This window comes from Apostichopus japonicus, chromosome 11 (genome assembly GCF_037975245.1).
Source record: "Apostichopus japonicus isolate 1M-3 chromosome 11, ASM3797524v1, whole genome shotgun sequence".
NCBI lineage: Eukaryota > Metazoa > Echinodermata > Holothuroidea > Aspidochirotida > Stichopodidae > Apostichopus > Apostichopus japonicus.
In genome coordinates, this window is record NC_092571.1 from 20,181,574 (window position 1) to 20,209,231 (window position 27,658).

A 27,658-nucleotide genomic window follows, 5' to 3' on the forward strand; every position below is an offset into this window, starting at 1 on the left:
TGCTCCATTGCACCTATCATTAAAACTATGGTAATATCCTTCACAAAAAATGAATATTTCCTATGGATATATCCTAGCGGATTTGTTGGATGATTGGGTCACGAGAGATGTTAGATCATGAATATGCATAGTTGGACAATAACATAGAAGAAATTCAACTGTGATTAGCTCAAACATGTCAAACTTACACGTGGCTTTGTAATCTATGTAATCAGGAAAGTATGTGTCAAGTTTCGTCCTACCAGAAGAGACTTTTAAAGCTAGAATGTCTTGTTTATTCAGGAACATAATTACAGATGTATCTTGAAGAAATCTGGAAAAAGAGATAGAGAGAGATAGAAATGTAAATGAAATTCTGGCTCTTTTGCTTAGTGTGGCCAGAGTGGAACTTAACTTATGATTGATCGTCAATTGAATTTGTCACAAAATGTTTTTGAATAAATCAAACCGTGAGGATGAGACCTAAAACGGTTCCACCTAATTTTAAATTTGTCCAGGCTAAGATTTTTGGGGGATTTGAAGGATTATCCCGGTGGCTTACTAAAATTGCTGGAAAGTTTCTTCACAATTGAGGTCAAAACTAGTTTCTTATAGAGTGTTTTGTATCGTGCCGATATAATTTGTGTTTATATTCGTAAAGTGAGTTAATAATGCATAGATCCCGCCGTCGAAGGGCACTTTGCAGAAATTCGATTTGACTGATGCAGCCTGATATTTAGTACCTTTTATAACTCTTATTGTATTATCGTAGTTGCGTATACACATCACTCCATTAACGCCCCCCCCCCCCAGTGGCGGAGCTAGGGGTATTGGTCGGGCGCGAGAATGGTCTGTAGGGGCGCTTTCGACACTATCTAAGCGGAGCGCCACCATAGGTTGGCGCGAAGCGTACAGACATTTTTTGAGTAAAGATACTCCCTAGATCGCCGGAAAATGACCCTTTCCGGGCCTTTCTAATTTGCAGATAACGAAGAATAAATAGGTGTCATCGCCATTTTGTCAGAAAATTACACCAACAAAATGTGAAAAATGTCAATAGGCATTTGAGAGCGCAATAGAAAAGTCAATAATCGCGAATAAGTAAAAAGTGGTAAAAAGCTGAAAAGGGCCCCAGCAGTCCATTTGAGTCCGTCATGGGGGGGGGGGAATCCGCCCCCTCTGACTGTATGGACGCTTCGCCACTGCCCCCCCCCCCCCTCAAGGAAATAATGCAACACTGCAATATCCAATGTGCAAATTGGGAAACAAGGAACAAGTTTTCTTTCGAGACAAAATGAGGTGAAATCATTATAAAGTCAAAGTCCCTGCACACGCGATCGATACATGCATGGAAGCAAATGAAATATGTCAAAATACGAAAGGATGGGGTAGGTTATGGGATATTAAAACTATACTCATTATTCATAGTAGGCTATAAATGGCTTCTGCTTATTACAAAGTCACAATGTAATATAACAATGCATTTTTGGAAATGTATTAGGATTTTTTTGACAATTTGAATATGCATAATGGCACTCACCGAGTTTGATCCACAGAAATACATTAATACTTCTAAATTAGGTTTAGATCTCTTACTGAAAAATCGCTGACCTAATAAGGTGATCAAGAGTACATTTTTTTTTATGTAGAAAGGGGCACATTTTTAACCTGAGGAAAAGTGGGGGGGCACGTGCCCCCTGTGCCCCCCGGTTCCGCCGCCCTTTGATCCCGCGATAGCAGAGTGAGTAGTGGCATGATGACTCTTCAACTTCAAATGTCTCCTCTTTTGTTTCTTTTTTCATTAATAACATACAATTCATACGAAAACTACCGATCACATCGTGTAAAGAAAGACTTTTGTTTGATTGAAGCAAAGAAGAAGTGAGTTCGCAAAACTAACTTCATACCGTTGTTTCATGTTTGATCTTTTCTGTGTCATTAACACTCCAAAATATGAGAAAGCAGGCAACAAGTTCTGAGTTGGTTTTGATCATTTTTCTGTTTTGCCCATAAGAATTTACGTTGTTAACGTGATCATAAAGTCCATTTCTTAAAATGATTTCAAATTAAAATACAGCACTGGAAAATATTGGAAATTTTCAAATTGACGCGTGGCTTTACACTCTTATATAAGAGACAGATTGTTTGTACGGTGACGGTATGTTGAGGATTGATTAGAGTTTTACCAATTAACCGTTAATTAACTTTCCTTTTGATCAGGCGCGGAGCCAAGGGGCGAAAGGGGCGACCGCCCCCCCCCCCCCCTCTTGAGCATTTTTTCTGTATCGTTTTAATGATATCGCTAGTAATTTCAAATAGAAAATGCTTAGATGCAACTTGCAAGGCCTGGGAAGTGCCATTTCCAGCGATCTGGGAGGCATTTTCGGCCAAAATTTTCTTGTACGCTTCGCGCCAACCTATGGTGACGCTTCGCGCCAACCTATGGTGGCGCTACGCTTAGATAGTTTCCAATGCCGATTCTACGGCTCTGATAATTTGCCTACAGGTTCGCCCCTCTCGTGGCAAATTCCTCGCTACGCGCCTGCTTTTGATCGAAGAGTTATTCGCGTCTTCGTTTGCTGGACCGGAATTTTGAGTTATATTCAGTCGGTGAGGTAGATTTTGAAAACTAACTTTAATATGTACTTTGATAATGGAATCAATGAAGACACCAGTCCATCGAATGATATTAATAGATAATATACCTATTGTTCCAAAGACTGTCGTAAAGATCCAGGGACTCCTGTAATCGGTTTTGTGAGCTGTCTTCTCTGAGAACGCTGTCAAAGCCACTACATGCAACAACAAATATGAGTGCCGTCACATCTGGAATTAACAAACAAATATAGAATCGAAAATTACATTAAATCGACTTGTGATTTATACAACAATGAATTTATATTAACATAACAATGTGTTCATGGCGTAGTTGGTACGGTTTATTCGTATATAAAGAGGGACGCCCGGGTTCGAATACACACACACGCAGACACCCCCCCCCTCACACATGTTTGTATGTATATATAATATATATATATATATGTATATGTATATATATATATATATATATAATATATATATATATATATGTAAGGTATAGCAAAGTACAAATTCTTCTGCAAGCTAAATGCATTCTTTCTCTTTCAATTTGTTAAGCTCCCAATAGTATTTGATAGCTTTTCATTTACGCTTTCCATACGTTACAATCACGCGACCTTTTGTGGTATAACGTTGAGCAGTATATCCAGAAACGAAACTGACAGGGAAACTATCAAACATCAGAAATACTTAGAAAATTATGTAGCGCGTGACAATTAAGTGTCGTAACTTTGTGAAATATTGGACACGAGATGTTGGAAAGGCTATTCATAGATCAAAGCCGACAGTTTAAATAAAGTTTTCTACACTGTTTATATTAGTATGTTTGATAGAGTCAATTTTTATTTAAACAAATTAAATTTAAAAATAAAATAAAAATATAAACAATTTTATTAACATTTCTGGTATCTGCATGAGTGGCATCAATCTTTGAAAATAAGTCGACCAATTTCTTTGTTTCTCTGTGTAATTTACAAACTCATATTTCCACACCCAGAAGCAACTTCATACTATAATTAAATTAAACATAATCAGAGTGTCTGCATGAACAGCTATAAGGGAATATTCCAATTGTGTTACCTTTCAAAGACATTGTTATAATCAGATTAAAAAAAAAAACACTATAAGAGGGATGGCTAGATGTCTGTAAGTCATTGATCGACCTATGTACCACAATTGTACCCTCCATAACAGAGCCCCCGCCCCCACAAAAGCGCCCCCCACGCCCTCTCCCCCGTAAACCTATTGTTTCCATGAAGCAACTTTATAGTTTTCTTGTGTTAATTATTCAATAAATGCGATCAAGTAATTATTTCTAGATAATAATGTAACAATAATGTTACTTGACACAGGTACTTTTTGTCGGCCCAAATTCTATTTTGAGACAGATTTATTCACATTAACGTATCTATTATTTTGTTTTATGCAGCCAACAAGAATTGTTGAAATGGCAAGAACATGTTTGACTCAGGCTTTAACCGTTTTAGGGACTCTGTGAATGTACAAACTACTCATTAATCTCAGGGCTCCACCGTAGCTAGCTTGTTCCCTTGTTGAGATATAGTAGTGAGCTTAAAGTTTACTCATTTTGGAAAAAAAAGTGATGTTGCACAACAACTTATTTGAAATCATTTGGAACCATGCACGTGTTAAAATTAAACTATAAAGCTACATCTGATTAAAAAATTCAATATTTATAATTTCAGAGTTCACTATAGTCCTTTCGAATCTATTATTTATATTAGTCACTATACATAAGTTCGGCTGTACTATTCTATATGGGGAAGAAGAACATGCTGGAGTTTCGTTTTACGAGATAATATAATAAAAAGGTCGTTGGATAGTTATTAACATACCCTATAAGAGAAGTACGAGTTGTGCATCATTTTGTGTATACAATTAACCAGTGTTGTGACCTATTTACATTTGTCAAGTAAATTTACAAGTCATTTCAGGCTTCTGAAATCAAATCATCTGATTTGATCGCAAGTCAACTCAACTCAACTCAAGTCAAGTCACAAGTTATCTATTTTTATCGCAAGTCAAGTCAAGAGTCAAAAGAATGTGACTCGAGTCCAAGTCATTGGGCTTCGTAGTTACTTTAGCTGTGATCGAACCCGATTATTTAAAGTTAGAGCGCCACCACTTCTTAGGGCCACTGGAAAACAAAATGGAGGGTCCTCAAAAACTTTGGATGATAAATGAAATGGCCGATATTTGTGAGAAAAACAAAAATAGGTTTCAAAATATCACCATTTTCAAACTACGCACCAATAACCTTATCAACATTTTTAAAAGGGAGGACGATCCCTTCTCCCACATAGAGCCCTTAACCCAGGTCACAACATCCACTGGGTGGGGGGAGGGGGATCGCCAGGACCGCAAAGGTATACATTGGAGTCACCATACTGTACTAGAGGTATAAAACATTTCACAGTAACTTTTGTGAAACGGTTCATGGATAGTGGAATTTGATTACGTAACACGGTTAACCTTTTATTGTTTTAGGTTTATTTCGTGGCATAGCACACCGAGACGTCTCAGGTAATCGGTTGCACTAATATAAACGTTACACTATGTACCAAGGCATTCGCCATTTCCTATAGCACACCTGGAGGTAACAGCTTCATGATCACGTGATCGTATCCACAAGAGAAAGGGGGTCGGGAGTTAAGAGTGAATCAACACAGTGAAATTGCTTGGTTTTCCGTGCCCGGGCTCTCTTCAAATGTATCTCAGTGTAAGATATTACCCCCCCCCCCCAAAAAAAAAAAAATAAAAAAATACACATACATACCTGAGAAACACTGCAGCCATTTTTTCCGTTCGTCCCTTTGTCCACCTACGTCAAGCATACTGTAATATGAAAATAACAGAAATAACATTAGAAAAATATGTGTATATACATAATTATGCTTCTTTCAATAGTAACTTGTATTAGAGAGATCAAGCCAAATGTAACCAAAAAAAAAATTCAAATTATGATCTACTTTTGCCAGTATTGTGCAATTGACATTGTTTTAACAGGAAAGATCCTTATGCATGAACAGGCCGCATTGGAATCACTGTATGACATCATCATATATGTTCGTGTACGCAAACAATGTAACTGAAAGTTCACGTAACCCCTCACAATAGTACCATTGGTTGAAGGGAGGTACAAAACGCAACTAATATTATTGAACTATATGATACAAATATGATAAGAAAAATCTTATTCCAAGTCGGATTTAATGGGTTTTTTTAGGGGGGGAGGGGGTGGGGGTGGGTGTTCACATACAAGGCTGGACACTTGATATAGTCTTCATATTATATTATGTTTGTCACATTATCGTCATTATTAGGCGTCCTCCCCAAGAAAAGCAAAGTGTTAGGCGTCAAACGATACATTCTGAGGCACATTAAAGTGTAAAATCAGTATCTATAAGTAGGTCTAAGGTATAAAATCCCCCCCCCCCCTCCCACCCACACACACCGTGGATCTACACCTGCGATGTTGAACACGTCACTTGTGACGTAAGTCCACAATAACTGTACGAGGGAAGATGAAATTATAGGCACATAAAAAATATCTAACGGTTTGCATATGACTATAGCAAAAGCATATATACATACAATTACAATTTATATCAGGAATAAACAAGTTCTCTTTATGACTAAACGACTAGCTTAGAATGACCCACTAACTGATGGTAATAAGTGACGTGCGGATAATCAACGATGGTAGGCGGGGTGGGCGCGGTGGAGGGGGATTAAAATAATCCCCCATTGATGCGTGAACCGGTATGGAAGGACGTCCTGGGCCCGGGAAGATAGCTAATCGTTTCCCGACTGAATGTAAAATATCTCACGATGTCTTTCCCAAACTCACGATGGTGGTGGGGGAAGGGGTAGGGGGAGGGACGGGACATTTAAACCCTCCCTTGCGCACGCCACTGGTTATAACAATTAACGTTAATCCACAAGACCAGAAAGGGGGACGGTAGGAGGTCTTTAAGTAGCCTAATTGTCAAATGCGTGACTTGATCTGAGGTTTAGAAACCGATACAAAGTTCAGATTTGATCGTACAGTAATCGCTTAGTTACATTTTTAAAACAACTTTGTTTTCTTCTGAATTTGACCAGTTGCGTAAGGTGAAAGAGGCTAGAAGGACCCTAGAAGTGGCACCATGCAAAATCGCTAATAAAAGCAAAAACATGCACTTGGGATAGAAATTTATTCAAAGCTTGATTTATCTCGTAAATACCACATAAAGGTATGTACCTTTATATAGAGTGAAAGAAATGAGAGCGAAAACCGAACAAAAGTAACCAATGGCAACCGACTTGAAAACGAGACATATTATAATTTTAAAAATCTATTTGTGAAATATCTATAGATTGACAAGTCTGTAGTCAGTTGGGTTGCTCCCATTTATTGATTTTAAGCATCCAGCGTTAAAATAAAAAAATCGCAACAATAAAATTACTTCGCAATATTTCCATGAATGTTTCATGTTCATTGGTTTATTTTCTATGTTTACTAACCAACCAATTGTCAAATTTATGGATTTTGACATTTTAAGTTTGAACTTTCCCTGCGTTGAAACAAAAGCGTCGATAAACTTTACAGATGGTTCTAGTTTTGAAAATGTATACATTTTAGAAAATGCAATCTAACAGGAAATTGAATGCATGGCAAATAGATTTAGAATCACGTAGTACGCATGCGTAGAACGTGTCTACGTGTCAGTACACGATTACACGAAGTTCTTTCACTTCCATATGAGTGAACGTGTGAAAAAAATTTTTTTTTATTTGAGTTGGTATATATGTTGATTACGTCTTCCTTCATGAAATGACTTATGGCGACACTGTGGGAGGGGCAGGTTGATGGAAAACCTGAAAATTCTCCTGGATGAAAAAAAAAAACTTGCTTTAAAGGGTGTGAAGATTCGCGCAAAAAGAAACGTCTAATGCCGGTAATCTGACCTAGATTCGAATGAGGTGTAACAGAAGTGTTAGACACCACCATCGATCCCAGAAAATACACACACAGCTTGCTACCGTCGGTAATTAGACACTAGTGTACACTCAGTACATACAGCTGCGGTCAATACCCACAGCACAGTGTATAAACGATACAGCGATGGACATCTCAGGTCCAGCTAAAGATAACAATGTATCACGTTTCATTACTGTCTGCATTTTGTAGCGACACGAACAAAACGTCACTTGCAAGCAACAGAAAATTAACTGTTTCAGATGGCCGCACGCGGTTTGGGCGAGTTTTCAATGCCTTTAACCGGCTAGGACTCGAACCCGCGACCTCCTCCAATATGTTATGATTCATTGTATCTAATGCCTCCATCTTGATATACTCAACCAGATCAATCATTGTTAACTTTCCAAACAACACTTTTCATTGAGGAACCTCGAGAGACATATATCCATGATAATGAAAAACAATTTTCCATTTATACTCCCTCAATCCCCTCCATGTATTCTATACAAACTTCTCGGCCTAAAATCATGTGTGGTATCTGTTCCCTTTCGAGGGGAATGGTGATACACACCCGACGATGATCGCATGCAGTCACAGTCCCGATGCAAGGGGACTGGGGTTGAGGGCGGATCAGTCGTTTTAGTAGTTTGGGTTTTCGTGCCCAGGTTCCTTCCTGGGTGACTTTTCTTAAAAAGTAACTTAGATATGATGTCGGCATAATGACGTAATCAAATTGAATCTATTCCACACAGCAACAAAATGTTTTTATCGGATATCAAATCTGTATATTAAATAAAGACCAATATAGAAATTAGAGTAACCCATAAAAAATTTATTTTGTTACAACCAAAACAACGTATAGACTAAAAAAAGGTAACTGACTTGTGAATGCAAATATATCTATTCTTTGTTATATTTCTTTTATTCATTTAATTACGTAATATATTAATACTCACTGAAAATGAATATTCCTAACTACAAAATGTGTCTGTAAAACTCCCGTCGTCTTCTGCCTAGTTCTTACAATATCCTGCAATGAAAAAAAAAGATATAAAATTGTGAAATCGTAATATATATATATATATATATATATATATATATATATATATATATATATATATATATATGTTTATTCTTTCTTTTCCTTTCATTGTGTTCATAAGAGTATTGCTTCCTTTGTACCGTGGCTCTTATATATCTCCTCAGAGGATTAAAAGTGTAAAACAAAAGAATGAAATTGAAAGTACAGAACAATTTAAAAGGCCGCCCCGTCTAGCACAACACACCCCACCCACCCACCCCCAACTCAAATGTACTCCTGTTTGCTGCAAAGTAGTCACTTACCTGATCACTAGGTAAAAAATCGGGTTCAATAATATCATCTATCTTGTCTAGAAAACTGTCGAAAATAATGGGGAAAAAAGCATAAATATTTTAAAAAGATATTTGATATCTCTATGAGAATACTGTTTCTTTTGTCTATAAACAAGACATTTTTGAGGGTTGGAAGGTTTCAATTATATAGGATATTTCATGTATATTATAAATATATATTATACATTCTTCATATATTATACATATATTATATTTATATATATTATATATATATATATATATATATAATCAGGAAAGAAACCACTGACAAACAAAAACGTGTTTGTTTTTTTATATTGTAGCCGTTAATTATTCTATATATAGTAACTCTAGATAATAATATATTTATAGAAAAAAACTGAACTACACATATTAATCTAAACAAAATCATGCGTAAATGATTCTGTTTCGTCTGGCTGGCTATTTTTAAACTTAAGCAAATATAGCTCGTCATCTTTGTTAAACATTTTGTCGCCCATTGTTCGTTGATCCAAAGACATCTATGAATTTCATGGTTAGGATTATTTCCCTCTATAAATACTATCATTGTTGCAAGAATTACAATTTTTGAGAGAGAAATGTTTGCCTATGTCTATGGACAATACATTTCTTGCATCGAGTTTCATCGTGAAATGAATAAAATATTTACATAAATATCACGTTAGGGCACATCAATTCCTAAACAGCGGTTCACATTTTCATAACCGCATTCCACGCGTGGTGCTAAACAGTTGATTTTCGTCAACACATTCAGAGCGTTGAACGGTGTAGTATATGCCTATATGGATACTGCATTCTGTCACGCACATAAATTTACTGTGTGTAATTTTGTATGTATGTTTTACATGATAACAGAGCACAATCTTATACCAACCAGCAATATGGCATAGCCAGTGACAAGTGCTTGCATTAAGTGTGTAAAGACCTATTTATAGTCTATTTGAGTGTGTACAAGCCATGTTTGTACCATCTGGAGTTTGTTATAGACCTAGATATCTCGACACATAAAAGAGCAAAGTCCCATGAGTTTGTATACATATGCTGCAAAATGCTATTTCTGGTCTTTTAAGAATCACTGTAGCCTCACTTCAAGTATCTCAAGTTTAATTTATATTTAACTGAGTCAATTTAAACGTTGGCTGAAAGGAACCATATTTGTATTGATCAAGGTTTATATATATATATATATATATATATATATATATATATGTATATATATATATATATATATATATATATATATATATATATATATTTATATATATATATATATATATATATATAGATATATATATATATATGTATATATATATATAATATATATGTATATATATAAACATATATATATGTACAATATATATATATATATAAACACATATATAAACATATATATGTATAATAGGTATTATCGGTATCAATGAACTCATAATTTCATTCCCACAATAGACGTATAACTCTTAACCACACAGTTACACTCACACTATACAACGCTCACATTAACTTTTAATAATGTTCAATGAATTACTGATCAGCAGTGTTATACTTACTACTTTGCGCTGTCAATCAACTGGAATTCATTTGCTCTAAGAAAACATCTTTGCACGCCTTCATCGTCCCATAACTTCTTGACGATGTCAAAAAACTCCTAAATAAAGCAACAAATAATAAGAAGAAACATTTAGAAACTTGCCAAAACAAAGTATCAGTGATCTTGCATTGATTTCATATTTAATTATTTCAGCCATTGATCAGTGACTTGATACCCGGATGTCTTTCCAACACATTGACTCTAAATGATATACGGTGGTGTTGTATTTCAAACCCACTCCCCCAAAAAACATAATACTTTCCATCTTAAGTTCTATTTTCAGCGAGTTGTAATTTATTATTTAAACAACTTGTCAAAATGTTGTTCATATATGTACATATATATAAAGCATAATGGTATTTCCGATGAATTGTCGAGTTACATATATATTTTATCCATGTAGAGGAAGATCCTGTCTGTTTCCCAGTATATACGATAAATCATTTCCTACATATTGGTAAAGTATATATATGTATACATTGAAGCGGTATTGATATAGGCTATCTTGAGATTTCGATGCATATATCGATGATGAAACAAACCTCCAGTTTTACAATAGATAGGCCTATCAACTGTTAGTCAACCTTAGGTACCCGCGCCATTTTGCTTTTCGTTCGGCTGTGCAAATGTGACAAAGTTGCGACCGATATAGGCCTTACTATTGATGTCTTACTTTTTTGTTAATTTTTTTTTTTATAGTTGATCTCCTTTTCCCCCTTTGGTTTCTTTCTTCTCTCAATCCCTTGTCTACTAATCCCCTTACATCTATCTCTTCTGTGTTCATCCTACTCATTAACCTGTCTGTATTCTGTGACTGTTTTTGTCCCTTCTGTTACTGTAACTTGTCATTCAGCCTCTGAAGAAGATCCTGCTAGGATCGAATCGTCAGGCCCACTTACTTTTACACATTCTCTTACACAGGCTCCTTAGTGGATAAGCAGTTTGCTAACAGTTTTGTTTTACTTTAAAAAAAAAATCCTACAATGTGTTAGGGCATATATACGCATTCTATTATCGGAGAACATGTAGGCAGACACCAATGTGTAACCTCAAGATGAACAAGGCATAAATTAAAAGTCGGAAATGGTCACATATAGGCAACTAACTTACCACGTATACTCGACATACGGTATTTGAAATTTTGTAAAAAAAAATTCATTCCACATTTAAACATTATGATGATATACTCTTCCATCTCAAAATATTAAAGTGATATCACATAATTTGAGTCACCAAACAGCCCGCTATACGGTAATGTACCGGTGATAAACGAGACGTCGCAGTACCACATAGATATTTGTAATAACAAGAAACTTACTTCTTTGAATTCGAATACTGTTCCCGTAGCCTTCGTTCTAATGTATTCCACACAACTTATCAACGATGGATCCGCTAAGCTTTCCGGCGGTTTCAAGGTAGACAAAGCATATATTAAAGTCTGAAAATTGTCACATGAGAAAAGAAAAATTAATAAACATCTGATTTTGTTTCGAAGACACTTAAACACGTGTCTATAGTCATAGAACAGTCACATATTGCATAAGGATAAAGCGCGTTATTACGTCATCTTCATCTGAACTTTAGTATATATAAAAAAAAAGTACTCTTACATGTAAAAAAAAAAAAACAATGACATCGTTATCATTAACGTACATTTTCCAATTTTGTCTTCTTAACAGAATTTTAGGGACATATATAGTTAAAATTGGCAAAACGAATGATCCATTGTGCACTTTTTGTGGTGTGGCAGATGGGAGTTTAATTCATTTATTTTGGGAATGCGGCTTCACCCAGAAAGTATGGAGGGATTTTCAAAACTTGGTTCAAATCAAACTGAATATCAATATTGCAGTTAGTAAAGAGCTTGTTCTGTTTGGAAATAATTTGTACAAGACTATATGTGTTTAATAACATCCTTCTGGTTCTGAAATTTTGTGTTTACCAAAGTAAGGTTAAAAATGAGAAACCTTCCTTTAGCTATGGTGAAATTGATTTAAAGAATTTTTTATCTAAAAGAAACGTTAATGTATCAAACTAATTGTAAGCAAAATGCTTTTGATATCAGATGGCATAACTGGAAATCTTTATTTGAAGTTTAATGATTTATTGGTTGTTGTTGATAATATTGACTAATGGTCATAAAGTATATGTTATTATGAATTGTTCATTGTTTGGACTCTTGATGGAATGATAATAAAATATATATATAAAAAAATAAAATAAAATTAAAGTACATTTTTGAACAATAGAGATCGCCTTTAATTCAAATTTAATATAGTAATATCATGACTTTTTATACAAATTAAATATAGTAATATACTTACAACAATGGATTCCCTGATATTGTTATAGATTACTCGTATGAACGACCGTCTCTCCCTGGAATAGAAAACAAGCAGAAGATGAAAGTCAGTAAATTAGGAATAAAAAGTCAAAACGAAAGCCAGTCTTATATTAACAAATATGTGTACAAGTCAGGGCTACTGCGATATGTATTGGATTATATAGCTTTAGGCACGTGACATAATCAATGGACATGAATCCTTGCTCGGATTTAACGGCATTGAAGACTCGCCCCAAACCGCCCTCTGCAAAAAGTTAACTTTCTGTTGCTTGCAAGTGAAGTTTGCTTCTTGTTGCAGACAGTAATGAAACGTGATACCTTGTTATCTTTTATCTGGACCTGAGATGTCCATCGCTGCTATGTACACTGTGTTGTGGGTATTGACGGTAGTTGTATGTATTGACTGTACACTAGTGCAATGTCTCATTACCGACGGTAGAAAGCTGTGTGTGTATTTTCTGGGATCGATGGTGGTGTCTAACACTTCTGTTACACCTCATTCGAAACTAGGTCAGATTACCGGCATCAGAGGTTTCTTTGTGCGCGAGTCTTCACTCCCTTTAAGTGACTCCAATATTCTTTCTCTTTTCAATCTTACAAGAGAAACATTATGTCGCAACCCACTTCTACCCATCTCTACCCCTTCTATACCCATTTCTTGATCAAATCTTCTTTCATTCTTCTCTCGGCCCCGACGAACATAAAGAAAACTACACTTTCCTGACACTATACTTTCGTGATGCGACAAGAACACGGGTCCGAGTTATTATTTTCACTTGAAACTCGATACCTGGGTATAATGCAAGCCTTTGCTATTTATGAAGTTTGTCCTTTATAGGAAAAATGGAACGAAATTTATTGGACGATGCACAGATGCATTGTCCACAAGATATGATAATTAAATTCATAAAAGTGGAAAGGGGTTAAAATGATGTTATTTGACTTCGAGTGTAATGCCTTAACAAGTGTATGACCTATTTTAATCAACAGTGTAATATAATAACGTGGAGTATATTGAAATGAGAAGCAGTCACGTGGCTGGTTTCCCCGTCGCTGATTGGACCATGTTAGTTAAATGCACGTCAAAGAAGAATTGAAATGAGACACATTGTCCTTCACGTACCGGCAGGGTGATTATTAAACACGTATTGCCTGTTATGTGAAAAATACTTCTGTGAACCCAGAGTACTTTTCTTTTGGGAAACAGTGAACTTTGATTTGGAATAATATCTGATTTGTTTCTATAGTCAAACCATCTGAGTACTTTCACTTGAGGTTATACCAAAATGTAAGGATGCCAAATATTTCCACGAGAAACTGGAAGAAAAAAAAATGGGCAATTTTTAACAGTGAGAGCCTTCGAGTCGAACTCATTGCGGGGTATAAATAAAGAGGTGTTTCGGACTTGAATTTTCAGGAAGTAAAACATTATGATGTGTAGCGTGAAAATGGCCGATACAGGTTGATGTAACTCAACCATGAAGTGACTACAATTTTCAGAGGATAATTATCCGATGGGATGATCTCTCCTCACACCCCCCCCCCCCATCCGCCTTCCTTTCTCCCATTGGGTAATTGATGTGTATTTAGTCTTAAGATGACGCGACAGAATTCCAAATATTCCTTCAAATTAACAATGATTAGCAAATTATTAATAATATACGTGGAGGAAACGAACACATATATCCTATACATAGAATATGTATACATATCTATACCCCAAAAAACAAAATGTTAATGTGGTGGTCTTGGCGCCAAATCGGTGGATCAGTTCCTGATTATAGTTGTCTTGAAATCGGATTTTATTCCTTTCAGACATGCAAAGAACTTTGCTGTCATCATTCACCTACGAATAATAATAATTTCAATTTGGCTATATATGCTGTGATAAAGGTGCTAATAGCTACCATAATGTTATATTAGTTTCCGCTTATGCATAACCACGAGACAGCCTCGAGTATACGTCTTGACGGATAATTAAACTTCAGTTTAAAGATCATGGATAAAGTTTGGCTACAGCTAACGTTTCATAAATCTTATACCCACGCTAAATCTGAAACGAATATGTTCAACAACATGAAAGTGCAGCCTGGTTCGTAGAGATGTGGGTACATGGGTCGGTGGGTGGGGTGGGTGGGGTGGGTTGGTGGAATTTGTAGGGTGGGTTCTTAGTATATGTCAGCTTTCTTTGTCCTTGATTCTTTTCCTTGCTCTCCAAGTCTTCTAGTCTACAGCATTTCTTCTTAAATTTTCCTCCTCAATTATTCAATTATCTTCCATCTGACTGTTCTACTCTTTGTGATTTAATACCTATTCAAAAATTATTTATTTATTTTCCTTTGTCTTTGTAATGTATGATTATTGATTGATTGATTGATTGAAATAAAATTGACCTAATTAATGCGTACAAGGAAGTCATTGGCTTTAAGACATAGCCTTGATTAAATTACTTGCCAGTTTATATTTTTCAGAAGAAATAACTAGCTAAATAATTTCTTTTTTATTTATTTATTTTGGCTTATTTATACTTACTCGTCCGTGAAGCCTCCTTTGTGTAGTATCTTCATCTGTTTCACTATGGTACTCTTTCCTGATTCGCCTGCACCTGTGTAGAGAAAAGTAAATTATACAGATATATATATATGATTTATATATATATATATATATATATATATATATATATATATATATATATATATATATATATATATATATAAATGAAAACGTAATGAGAAGGAAAATCCAGAACAGTGAAAAAACTTCCAGCCTCCACCGGGATTCGAACCCGGGCCTCCCGCTTTGTACGCGGACACCCTAACCAACCAGGCCATGGACGCTGATTGTATGTCCAGAGGTTCGAAACGGGTAAGGAAGGTCGTAATTTCACTGTAGGCGTTTGACACCTGTATCGAACAATACTAGTTCTGTTTTTGGTGACATATTTTGCCTTACTCTAGAGATCAAACATGATGCTAACCAACTCGAAAATCATTTGTGATTCCTAAAGCCGGATCTCGAAAGAGATACTTTGAACAGACTTTATGTTAATGGAATGGAGGTAAACGATAATATATATATATATATAATTATATATATATGACTTTCAAGTCCCCCCCCCTCCCCTCACCCCATCGTCCTTACAATCATCTGTTAATATCATGTTTTGCTATTTCAGGAAATTGTTTAAAAGAATCGTATTTCTCTCAAGTTCTTTTGGATAACATTTCGTTGCTGAGGACTTAATAACTTAAATATTTCAAATATGTATTATATGTCATGAACCATAATGAAGGTGACATTCATAACAGTCATCATAATATATCGGCCTTCCTAAACATGGTAGAACGAGATACGGAAAGAACCTGCCCTTGATAACAATATTCGATCAAATTACTGTCAAGATTCTCAATTGCCGGATGTTTCGTCTGCCAAATTTAGGTTTGAAGATGAAACCTATCATTATCAAAGGACTGACGTTGACGGGCTACACCGACCCTGGATGTAAGGGTGAACGGTATGGAAAACAGGGTACCTATAACAGAGGTATATTTTAAAGGTGTATGCACCTTGATTTCAAGATCTCAGTCAAGGGGAAGAATATCAGGTGATCATGGTGATGAGTCTCCGAGGGAGGGATAAAGCCCCCGCCACTCCCTCTCCCACACCCTTCCCCAGCCCCGACCTGAAGTAAACGTGGTAACGCACCTTTTTGCGGGGTATCACGTCTGAAAGGAATACAATTCTTTTTCAAGACCACAATCATAGCGTTATATATACATGCTGCTTTAAATGACGTCATAAAGAGGCAAAGAATTTGCCAACAAAAAACATTTTTTTTACCTTTGGTTTTTTCTCTTTTTGTTATTATTAATTAATGTTACATTCCGTAATATATCAAACCTTCTGATCTTCCTCTTCATGGAATATTTATTCATCTTGCCATGATTTATATTCTACATTTTTGTCAGATTATATTCGCTTTCGGTATACCAGGGTTTCCCTCATTTTATATCCCCCACGAACCCCCTGTGGATGTCAGAGTTGTCCACGAACCCCAGCGTTTCGAGACACGATCTGAATCATTATTATACTATAATACTATGACAGTGCTTCGTAAAAGATCAAGTTCATAGTGTAATATTGTAATGAAAAAAACACAAGAGATGAACAAATATTTATTTGGAAACTTCAAGATCAGATCACCTCTTTATCTTCATGACGTACTGTCATGAGTACACTGACTTCACCAAAGTCAAGTGGCCTGTGTCTGTTTCATAGTATTGTTATTTCTCACATGCACGGTACGGTACTACTATGGCAACATATGCGCATGGAACGCGAAAAGAGTTTGTCGATAGGTACGACTTTTGTACATTACTAAATTATATGATATATCAGTAAAGTACTCTAGTTTTGACTTTCAGAAACGTCTCACGAACCCCCTGGGATGGACTCACGCACTCCTTGGGGGTTCATGCACCCCAGTTAGGGAACCCCTGCGGTATACTGTTATACCATTGTGTGCGTTGTTTTGCATGGTTCTTGAAGCTGAGTAAACTCCCTTATTCTTGATTTAATTTTTAACAAATATGAACGTGCGTATATAATTGATGACAACAAGCTTCGATTCGAATATTTTCTAATTAAAAAAGAAATCTGTGTCACTCGATATATAATTTTATTTGAAAACGATAAAGGTTGCACAAGCAAAAAAAGTGTAACAATTAATATAGACGACGCCTCTATATATCAGTTATCGGTATTTTTTCTTGATCGATAATTCGCAATCTAAATGGCATGTTTTGTTGTTGTTCCTCAGTGAGTTCGTATATCAATCAGTATAATAAATAACAAAACAGTCCTTGCCCCAGTTTGACTTCTATCTTTTCATGTCGTCTTCGCTTTCTTCGATTAGAAAAACGAATAACAACACATAGAGGAAATAACAAATAAGAACAACACTCAACTTATTTTTATTTTTCTATTTTGTTAAATTGAAAAGTTTTGCAGATAGCCCTATATTTATGATAACCATGGTGCTTATTACGTAAATTCAGAACTTTCGAACAGTCAACAGTCAAGGGTGGATTCAAGATTTTACAAAGGGGGGGGGGAGTGTGGCCCCGGGGTCGTAGAAGCCGGAGCTTATGTAGAGGGTTCGGTGGTCCTCACTCAGACAAAAAAAAACCTTAGACGTCCAATGGTACATTCAGAGGCATACCTAGACCACAATAGCGTCTATAATTAAGTCTAAACGCAAACATTTTGTATATGGGTTTTACCTCTCCCTATATATTCTCATAGATTCTCAACTCTAGTTACCCTAGTTGTCTGTCCATCTGTCTAGTTTATATTTATCCTTAATCTGTTCTTGTTTCAGTTAGCCTCTGAAGAAGACCCCCCCCCCCCCTCTAGGGGGCGTCAGGTCCTCTAGATTTCAACATATTTACCTACACGGGCTTTTTGTAGAAGATAAGCAGTTTGTTTAGTTTCTCTCTCCACCCACCTCCACCCCCCCCCCCCCTCTCCACGTCTCACTCTCTCTCAACCTCTTTCTGTCTTCGAATTCTTACCTGTCAGTTGAAGGTAAGCTTTCAGAGACTAGAAAAAATCTCTTAAATTGGTAATTATATCAGCGAAAATCTTACTTTGCAAAAGGGATCAATAATCGATCCATGGATAAAATTTACTTCTACCAGCTTTCAAATAAATGAAAACAAATATGTTTAGTTTTATCCCCCCCCCCCCCCGGTAAACGTGTGATAAATTACCGTATTAAAAAGTAAAACTTAACGCCTTTATTTGCCAAATCTGTTGTGTAAATTGTGTTAGCAAATCATAAATTCATGATTTGTGCTGATTGCTATATATTGAAAAAATAGCAAAAATAAAACGGTGCCAGTTGAGAGCAGACATATCATGTGCAACTCGCACAGATGTTACATTTCCAAGTCAGTTTTACCACCAAGAAATATCAAATCCAATCGATCTTTTAACAAAATGTTAATAAAAAGCCCAAGCCATTTACATAATAACGGCGATGGTTTATCAGGGCAGGTATCCAAGCACATATTTTGTCATATGTTTGGATGATGTGTAATCCGCTAGAGATGTTCACTTCCGAATATGAATATGATTATATCACTTTTTTTTCTTTTTTGGAAAGCCATTTAGCCAAATAAACTTCACTTTTATAGACATCCAGGTGTCACAACCACTTCACCGGGGTTATTAACATGCCTTTTTTACACGAGAAGGTAAATCAATGTTGCGGGTCCATTTAACCATATGGACAAAATAACATATTGGTATCCTGTATGTAGCCTAAATGTTCAAACAGGCTGACAGGCTATGACTCGCTGGCTAGACGCCTTAAAAGTGTCTCAAAGTATCAATCCAGCTATCAATAAATGGTAACGTCCATTATATACATCATTCCCAGAATTCGTAACTAACATTTATTTATCGCAAACTCGATTCCTCCTTGACCATTGGGACAAGTTTGCAATGCTAATACCACTCTACACTGTCTTCGCGTAATCATGCTTCAAAGCATTCGTACTGACAGTATGAATAGTTCCTAATATTTATCTGATTCTAATGCTCATACCACTATATACTGTCAGCACATATCATGCTTCAAAGCACTAGTACTGACAGTATGAACAGTTCCTAACCTTTATCTGATTCTAATGCTAAAACCACTCTACACTGTCTTCACATATCATGCTTCAAAGCACTCGTACTGACAGTATAAACAGTTCCTAACCTTTATCTGATTCTAATGCTACTACCACTACTTACTGTCCTCACATATCATGTTTCAAAGCCGTCATACTAACAGTATCCTTACCTTTATCTGATAGTCACGTGATATTCATACTGTTCACACTGTCAAAAACAAGTGCTTTGAAGCTTTGAAGTATCACATCAAAGTACTTCAAAGAAGGGAGAAAATGTCTCAACTGGTTAATTTCTTTGCAGATATACTTGCATGATCAAAGGAGCCTAGTTTCTATACGCACACTGTTCAACGATAGGATACCAACTAATGAAACGTTTGGTTTCTTACCTAAATCCACGAAGTTATTTATTTATTTATTTTATTCTGTTTCATTCTTTTACAATCTACAATCCATCGAGACTGCCTACTGTTTAATAGACTATAATAAAACGAAAAGGCGTATTCTATTCTAAGTCTGTAAAGATATCTGACCACTGAAAAAAAAAACTAAACGGTAGATCCGTGATCTCTCGAATTTATAATTCTTAATTTTATTACCAAAGTAATAAAACGATGTGGTGAACAGATAGATACATACAGGCAGCATGATATGTATATAGGCATGCACATTAAACAGCATGAAGCGTAGAAGTACCGGGTAAAACTTGAGTCCTATAACCGTTCAGGCGAAACGACTGGAAACAAAACTAACATTTGCATAATACCGTCTAATCATACTGGCTTGATCCATAGCCCGCAGGCCTTTCAAAGTGATAAACACAAAAATGACTTCATAATTATGAATCGACGCACGTTTCTATTTTTTCAAATGCTTATCTTCGCCCGAGTTCATTTGGGTTTTGCTAAGATAAGCATGTCTGTCTCGGGGTTTTTTTTTCTGATTATTACAGGTATTTTATATAGATATATAGATAGACATAGAATAAATTATTGTTACGCCCACCTTTTATCTATATGCCGAAATGGCATAGACATGTACACGTGGCCTGGCGAATAACAAGCAACAAGGGGGGGGGGGGGGGGGGAATGGGCAAAAGCATGTAAATAGAGTTTACTATACAAATCGACACTATTAGAACACAATATGTGCTTTACGTGACTTATATATATATATGTATATATATATATATATACCTTCCTCAGCAAAGCAGTACGTGTCATTTTGATTATTATTTTTGATTATTATTATTTATATATATATTTTTTTACACTTGGGGTTTTGCAGAGCAAGATTCCGGAGGAAACGAACATTTCAAATTATTGTTATGATTTCATATTCGTCGGTCAACGTACTATTTCCTTGTTTATTATTTAGTTGGTTTTGTAGTTTATATATATAAAGGTTATATATATCAGTTACATCGCTATCAAAAGATGTCATATTGCATTCAACATTATCGCAACCCTGCTCACACATTTCACTATACACACTGAAGTATTCATTCCTTTAAAACCCATCATCTTTATACAGCATTTTTGCAAAACTCTCCGCTTTTCCAATCGATCAGGTCTACATCTTTTTTTGAATTTTAAACAAGATACCGCAGTACATCAAAATGTGATGACTTGCACCAACACCAACATCCATCCTAGTTTCTAACTTGGTATTTAATGCGAAGGATGCCAACACTTGGACCGTTGTGCAGTTCCTTAATTTATGCAAGGCTGCTTTTAGCCTCAGCAAATTTCCCTTGAGGAAAGGTATTACTTTATTCCACACAATGAAGAAAATTCATTTCAGCCTGAGCTAAAAGTCTTTGTTATTTGAGCTGGCTTCCACTATATCAATTAAGGAATGCAGTGATATGTTATAACACTGACTCTTGTAAGTGTAATATATATATATATATATATATATGGCGTCCATAACCTAGCGGTTAGGGTTTTCGCATAATGCGGGAGGCCCGGATTCGAATCCCGGTGGGGAATGCTTCAGCATATTTCCCTTGAGAAGGGGTTTTACACAAGAAAAAAAAAATCAGCCTGTGCTAAAAGTCTTTGTTATTTGAGTTATTTCAGCCCATTAGCTGTAATTCCTCTACTGTGCATATCGGATCAAAAGTCATAAGGCTGGTGCCTTGCAATTGAACCTTCTTTGAAGTCTTTCGTTTTTGCTGAGAAATTATAATGAAATTGTTGTTTACTGATTGTGTTGTAGTTTAGCGTTTGTACGGAGAAGCGCTACTACTCGATTGAGTTGTTCCCCTCTGACGTCATCAATATGGAATTTCAAGCGTATTACGTAATCATTGGCGGCTTACTGTGTATTACGGTGGGGAGACCTTATAGGAGCCAATAGTCAAAGCGGGCGTATTCAGTCAATCAGGAAGCGGGTTAACTTAAAAATCGAATATTAGAGAGTTTTGAGGTTACTTAAAAAATATAAATTATCTTTGATCCATGCCTTCGTTAATCGTTTCATGATTACTTTCAATTGTTATGTTATATCCCTCTAAATTGCTATATGTGTTTATAAAAGTATTTCATAATTCTGCTTTTCTTTTGCGTTTGCAATTCTATACGTAATTTATACTTTATTGCTTGCAAAAGGTAATGGTTAATAGGCCCTATATATTCTCCGTTAGAGAAAGATTCTTCTCAGCTAAAACAGAAATCACTATTTTCTCTCGTTAAACATTCATGGTTCACTTAAACTAATATCGGTATTGCCACATCGTCATAGGAACTGTTCGTTTTACGACATGAACACGTATATATAATGCTCCGTGTTGTGTATGTGTGTTTGTGTGTTTCTTTTTCCCCTAACTTAGACATGGCTCTTTGTCAGTATTCGCTGTCTGGAACTTGGGAAAGGGTATAAAAACACATAAAGGCAGTACTAGCTTTTCACCCAAAACAAAGCAGACTATTAAATAGCAGGCTACCCATTGTACATTACGTTGTCCTTTTTTTGCAACTACGTACAATATATAGAAAAGAGGTTACCATGGCAACAAAGAGTTTACAGGAAAAAGATAATGCAATCCATTTTTAGTCTTACCTGCTGCCCAAATATAAAACGTTTTCATAGGCTAACCATTTACAAATTAAATGTCACTGTTTTCGACAAAAGCAAGAAACAGAAATGAAGTTACCATGGCAACAAATACTTTGCGAGAACTAATGGATGTCCAAGTTTCGTACTTACACGGCTATGCCAGTATCACACATTAGTTTGTTTGAGATTCCAAAAACATAAAGGCAGAAGAAATTTAATTTATCTCAAAATTTGTTTTCCGTTGATTAAATAAACACTATTTTTTGTTTCATAGGTTGAATTGACAGTATCAATTCGCGAAAACTATGATCATTTTCAAATTCCGAATGATCTTTGTGCCCGGAGTGGAGGGGGCGAGCTGGGTGGAGCGACTTTCCTACCCCGTCCCATTTTCCAACCTGTAAGAACAGCGATATTCAAACATATGTAACCATGGTAACAAGCTGTTCATTCCGATAGCAAAATCACAGCACATATTTCTATAAAGTTACAACAACAAAAAACGCTTTGAAATTCAGATCAAAATTGGCATTTGATTTGCCGCCTATAGTATTTAATTGTATAAAACGGTTAAAGTTGTACGTATGAAAGCAAAAAAAGGTTATAAATGGATAAATTATTTAAGTGTGGTTTGTATTATCTGGTTCGTCAGCCTATTCACACAGAGATTACAGTAACTACTGTAAATCTTACAGTTTTATGCCACAGTAAATACTGGATTGTGCTGACAAATCTCGATTTCTTGGAATAACACATATCCTCAGTTCTTACTGTAATCCTATAATAGCACATGCTACCGACTTATAGCACGATCCAGTTTTTACTTTGGACTTTAAGATTTACAGTAGTAAAGTATAACTGTGTTCTCTGAGTGTATCGGGTGGGGTTTGTTCAGTATAAATCGTTTTCCACGAGGTATGATTAGCATGATTAACCCCCAGTTCCATGATAGATAAGGCCGTACGACATTATAAAAACAAACATAAAATGAAAATTCCATGATGCGCGTATTGACATGCAAGAAGAATACAACCATGTCCACTTAGTATGCATGTATAAGCCAGCTATTATTATTATTACTTTTTCAATTTCAATTTCAAATTTAGTTCTCATATGTTTGTACAAGTTAAATACAATATAACAAAGCGGTTGGAAAGTAATCAAATGAAGGTCACTAGAAAAACAGAAAAAAAGACTGTTATCTAAGCTAGTGACCATGTAGAAATAAAAACAAACTACACAAAATTCAATACAATCAGGACAAGACAGAGGGACACAAGAAGAAACTAGATAGAAAAGAGAGCAATTAAGAGAGAAGAGAGAATGAAACAGTTACGGAAGGATAGTAAAAACTTAAAGGGAGTAAAGACTCGCGCACAAAGTAACGTGTTATGCCGGTTATCTGACCTAGTTTCGTATGAGGTGTAACAGAAGTGTTAGACACCACCACCATCGATCCCAGAAAATACACACACAGCTTGCTACCGTCGGTAATTAGACACTAGTGTACAGTCAGTACATACAGCTACGGTCATTACCCACAGCACAGTGTATAGCAGTGACGGGCATCTCTGGTCTAGTTAAAAGATAACAAGGTATCACGTTTCATTACTGTCTGCATTTTATAGCGACAAGAAAAAAACTTCACTTGTGAGCAACGGAAAGTTAACTTTTTCAGAAGGCGGCACGCGGTTTGGGGCGAGTCTTCAATGCCTTTAAAGTTGGGAAGAGGTATAGCAAAGCGTATACAATGGGAATTTTAATAATAACTTGCATGGACCCATTTCCACGAACTTCGGTTTTCTCAAAAATATATCAATATAACCTACTTGCCAAAAATAAATGTAATCTTTCAAACAAACACAAACTTGATCGAGGTTAGTATCAATTCATGCTAAGGCTTTCAAAGACGTGATCAGGGTGTTTGCATTGGTTTGGTATGTACAGTTCTGAAAGTACTATTGTGTTGGAGTGTTTACAATGCCTTACGCACGAAATGTGTCATCTTAAATAAGTCGATCGCTGAATGTTCAAGAAAATGGGGCTTACAATACCAAAAAGGTTAAAGTTAAAAATGGGAACATTTCGTTGAGGTTCCTTCCCATTAATTTAGTCCGAAACATCGATTAAAAACTGTTTTAAATTAAATACAATTAGAAGTATCGATGAGAAAAGTGTGATCGGGGGAGGCTTTCTGTAATAGAAAATGTTAGCATACAGGGGCGTAGCAGCGAGAATAACTGGAGTGTACCCCTTCAACCCACCCACCCCCCCCCCATCCCGGCCTCCTTCCTTCAATAATTAAACTTTACAAAAAATCTGAAAAATCCATTCTTCTTTCTAACATGTATAATTGCGCTTGAAAATTGCTAGAAAACTGCAAGAAATATATGAACATGCCATAGTTTTCCAACACGTCCTCTTGCGGCTTGGCAGTTCCATTGACTAACAGCCTTAACACTTCCCCCTGTCTAGATTCATTTGATTGACGTCATTTAATTTTATTGTTTTGATTGATTCGATTTGATTGATTCCAATTGATTGATCCCATTTTGATGGAATACATTTGATTAATTCAATTGATATATATCACTGAATTCCTTTGATTGAGTTTATGGCATTTAAATTCACTTGATTTTGACTTCATTTGATATACATCATTTGATTGAATTCATTTGATTGATTTCATTAATTGAATTCATATGATTGAATTCATTTGATTAAGTTAATTGGATTGATTTAACATGACTGGATTCGTTTGCTTGAATGAATTCGGTTGAATCCATTTGATTGATTCATTTGGTTGAATCAATATCATCGGATTGACTAATATGATTGACTTCATTTGATAAATATCATTGGATTGATTTATATAATTGAATTCATTTGGTTGAGTTTATGGCATTGACTTCATATGATTAACTTCATTTGATAGAGTTCATTTGATTGAATTCGTATGATTGATTCCATTTAATTGAATTCATTTGATTGTATTCATTTGATTAATATCATCGGATTGATTTATATGATTGAATTAATTTGATTGAATTATGGCATTGACTTCACTTGATTGTATTCATTTGATTAATATCAGCGGATTGATTATATGATTGAATGCCCTTGATTGATTCCACTTAATTGAATTCATTTGATTGAATTCATTTATTAATATCATGAGCTTGATTTATATGATTGAATTCATTTGATTGAGTTTATTGCATTGACTTCACATGATTGACATCATTTGATATAGTTCATTTAATTGAATTCATTTGATGACAAAAACAACAAACAAAATGACTTACCAACCAGTAAGAGCCGTATTGTTTTCCTGATGTATTGTTTATATATTTGACCTTCCTCTTTCAAATATTGGTCAATCTGGTCACTCCTCTGCTGAGGAGTCACAAACTTGGAAGATTTATCCTTCAACTCTTCGTTCTTTATCGACCCATTGATCGCCATCATAAGTCGACAGCCGATTTAGAATTTGAAATAATTTTCAGATAAGATTGTCTCAAAGAGAAAATCAGTCAAAAAGGTTCAAGTAATAGAAAGTACGATGACCTTGAACTTCCGAAAACATCCATGTTTGATATCGCGTCTTCCTCTTCTTATTCTTCAATTTTCTTTCTTTCTTTCGCCCCTTGTTATTCTTTCTCTTTATTGAGTTGTTTATGTATTTTGGTTATAACAGGACTCTGTTTCCTGTAGCCGCAGGTTTGAATATCCTACAACAACATCTCGACACGACAACATCTGATGGAATACCTTCCGTAATGTGGACTCGCAAGTATCACAGTGGGACATTAATATCACCAAAAATACGGAACATCTTCGTTTAAGTTGACACTGTATATTTTATCAAGTTTGATCGAAACCGAATGAACAGCTGTCCTGGAAGGAAGAGAAAGACCAGAAAATAAGTTATTAGTTACAATTAAAAACGATATATATATATATATGTATATATATATATTATTGAAAATCGTAATGAGCTGGAAAATCAAGAACAGTGAAAAACTTCCAGCCTCCACCTGGATTCGAACCCGGACCTCCCGCTCTGTACGCGGACACCTTATCCACTATAGGCTATGGACGCTGATTGTATGTCCAGAGGTTCGAAACCGGTAAGGAAAGTCGTAATTCCAATGTAGGCGTTTGTCACCTGTATCGAACAATACTAGTTCTGTTTTTGGTGACATATTTTGTCTTACTCTAGAGATCAAACATGATGCTAACCAACTCGAAATTATTTGTGATACCTAAAGCCGGATCTCGAGAGAAATACTTTGAACAGACTTTATGTTACTGAAATGGAGGTAAACGACAAAGGCAAATGATATATAATTAAAAATCGTAATGAGTTGGAAAATCCAGAACAGTGAAAAACCTTCCAGCCTCCACCGGGATTCGAACCCGTGCCTCCCGCTCCGTACGCGGACACCCTAACCAACTAGGCTATGGACGCTGATTGTGTGTCCAGAGGTTCGTAACCGGTAAGGAAGGTCGTAATTCCACTGTAGGTATTTGTCACCTGTATCGAACAATATATACATATATAATACAAATTCTTTAGACAAATGCAAACCATGCAAATATCGCTATCTTTAAATATACACATCGCGGTGGTGGTGGTGGTGACGGCGTGTCATGGGACGGAAAGGGGAGGTGTGACAGGTGGAGACAGCTTGTCGATTGAATACCGACGTTCCTACCAAAATAGCGGTGCATAAGGAACATTGATATAAAGGTCACGAGAAACTGGTTTGTAAGTGCGTGAAGCGTGCTAAAGTTTTCTTCCTACTGTGTACAGGTTTACCTTGTTTTGATCAAAATTACGTTTGTTATATTTTAAGATAGCAATTGATGTATATGCTACGTTTCCAAACAAAATGTCATAACATTTGTTTAGCCTATTTTTCGAGGAGTGTGAGAGAGAATGAGAGGCTCGCTAATGTTTACATCTGTCAACATGTCATTTTTATCTTTCGATGAATGGATCGGATATCAAGAGGGTTAAAGGTTCTATGATATATTAAACCAAA

At 35.8% G+C, this 27,658-nt stretch overlaps 1 protein-coding gene and 1 non-coding gene across 2 annotated transcripts in view; both read right to left on the reverse strand.

Moving 5' to 3' along the window:
• Positions 1–27,658, reverse strand: part of LOC139975628 (guanine nucleotide-binding protein G(olf) subunit alpha-like) — a 47,857-nt gene that overhangs the window by 6,310 nt on the left and 13,889 nt on the right. The window contains exons 2-11 of the mRNA XM_071983687.1: positions 25,916–26,507; positions 15,400–15,472; positions 12,848–12,902; positions 11,842–11,961; positions 10,483–10,580; positions 8,906–8,960; positions 8,518–8,591; positions 5,375–5,433; positions 2,685–2,805; positions 189–313 (exon numbers count right to left, since the gene is read on the reverse strand). Of these exons, the coding sequence (XP_071839788.1) occupies positions 189–313; positions 2,685–2,805; positions 5,375–5,433; positions 8,518–8,591; positions 8,906–8,960; positions 10,483–10,580; positions 11,842–11,961; positions 12,848–12,902; positions 15,400–15,472; positions 25,916–26,078 (943 nt within the window). The 5' untranslated portion in view covers positions 26,079–26,507. The remainder of the gene's footprint in view (positions 1–188; positions 314–2,684; positions 2,806–5,374; positions 5,434–8,517; positions 8,592–8,905; positions 8,961–10,482; positions 10,581–11,841; positions 11,962–12,847; positions 12,903–15,399; positions 15,473–25,915; positions 26,508–27,658) is intronic.
• Trnar-acg (transfer RNA arginine (anticodon ACG)) lies at positions 27,009–27,081 on the reverse strand. Its single transcript has one exon. It is a non-coding gene; the product is annotated as a tRNA-Arg (tRNA).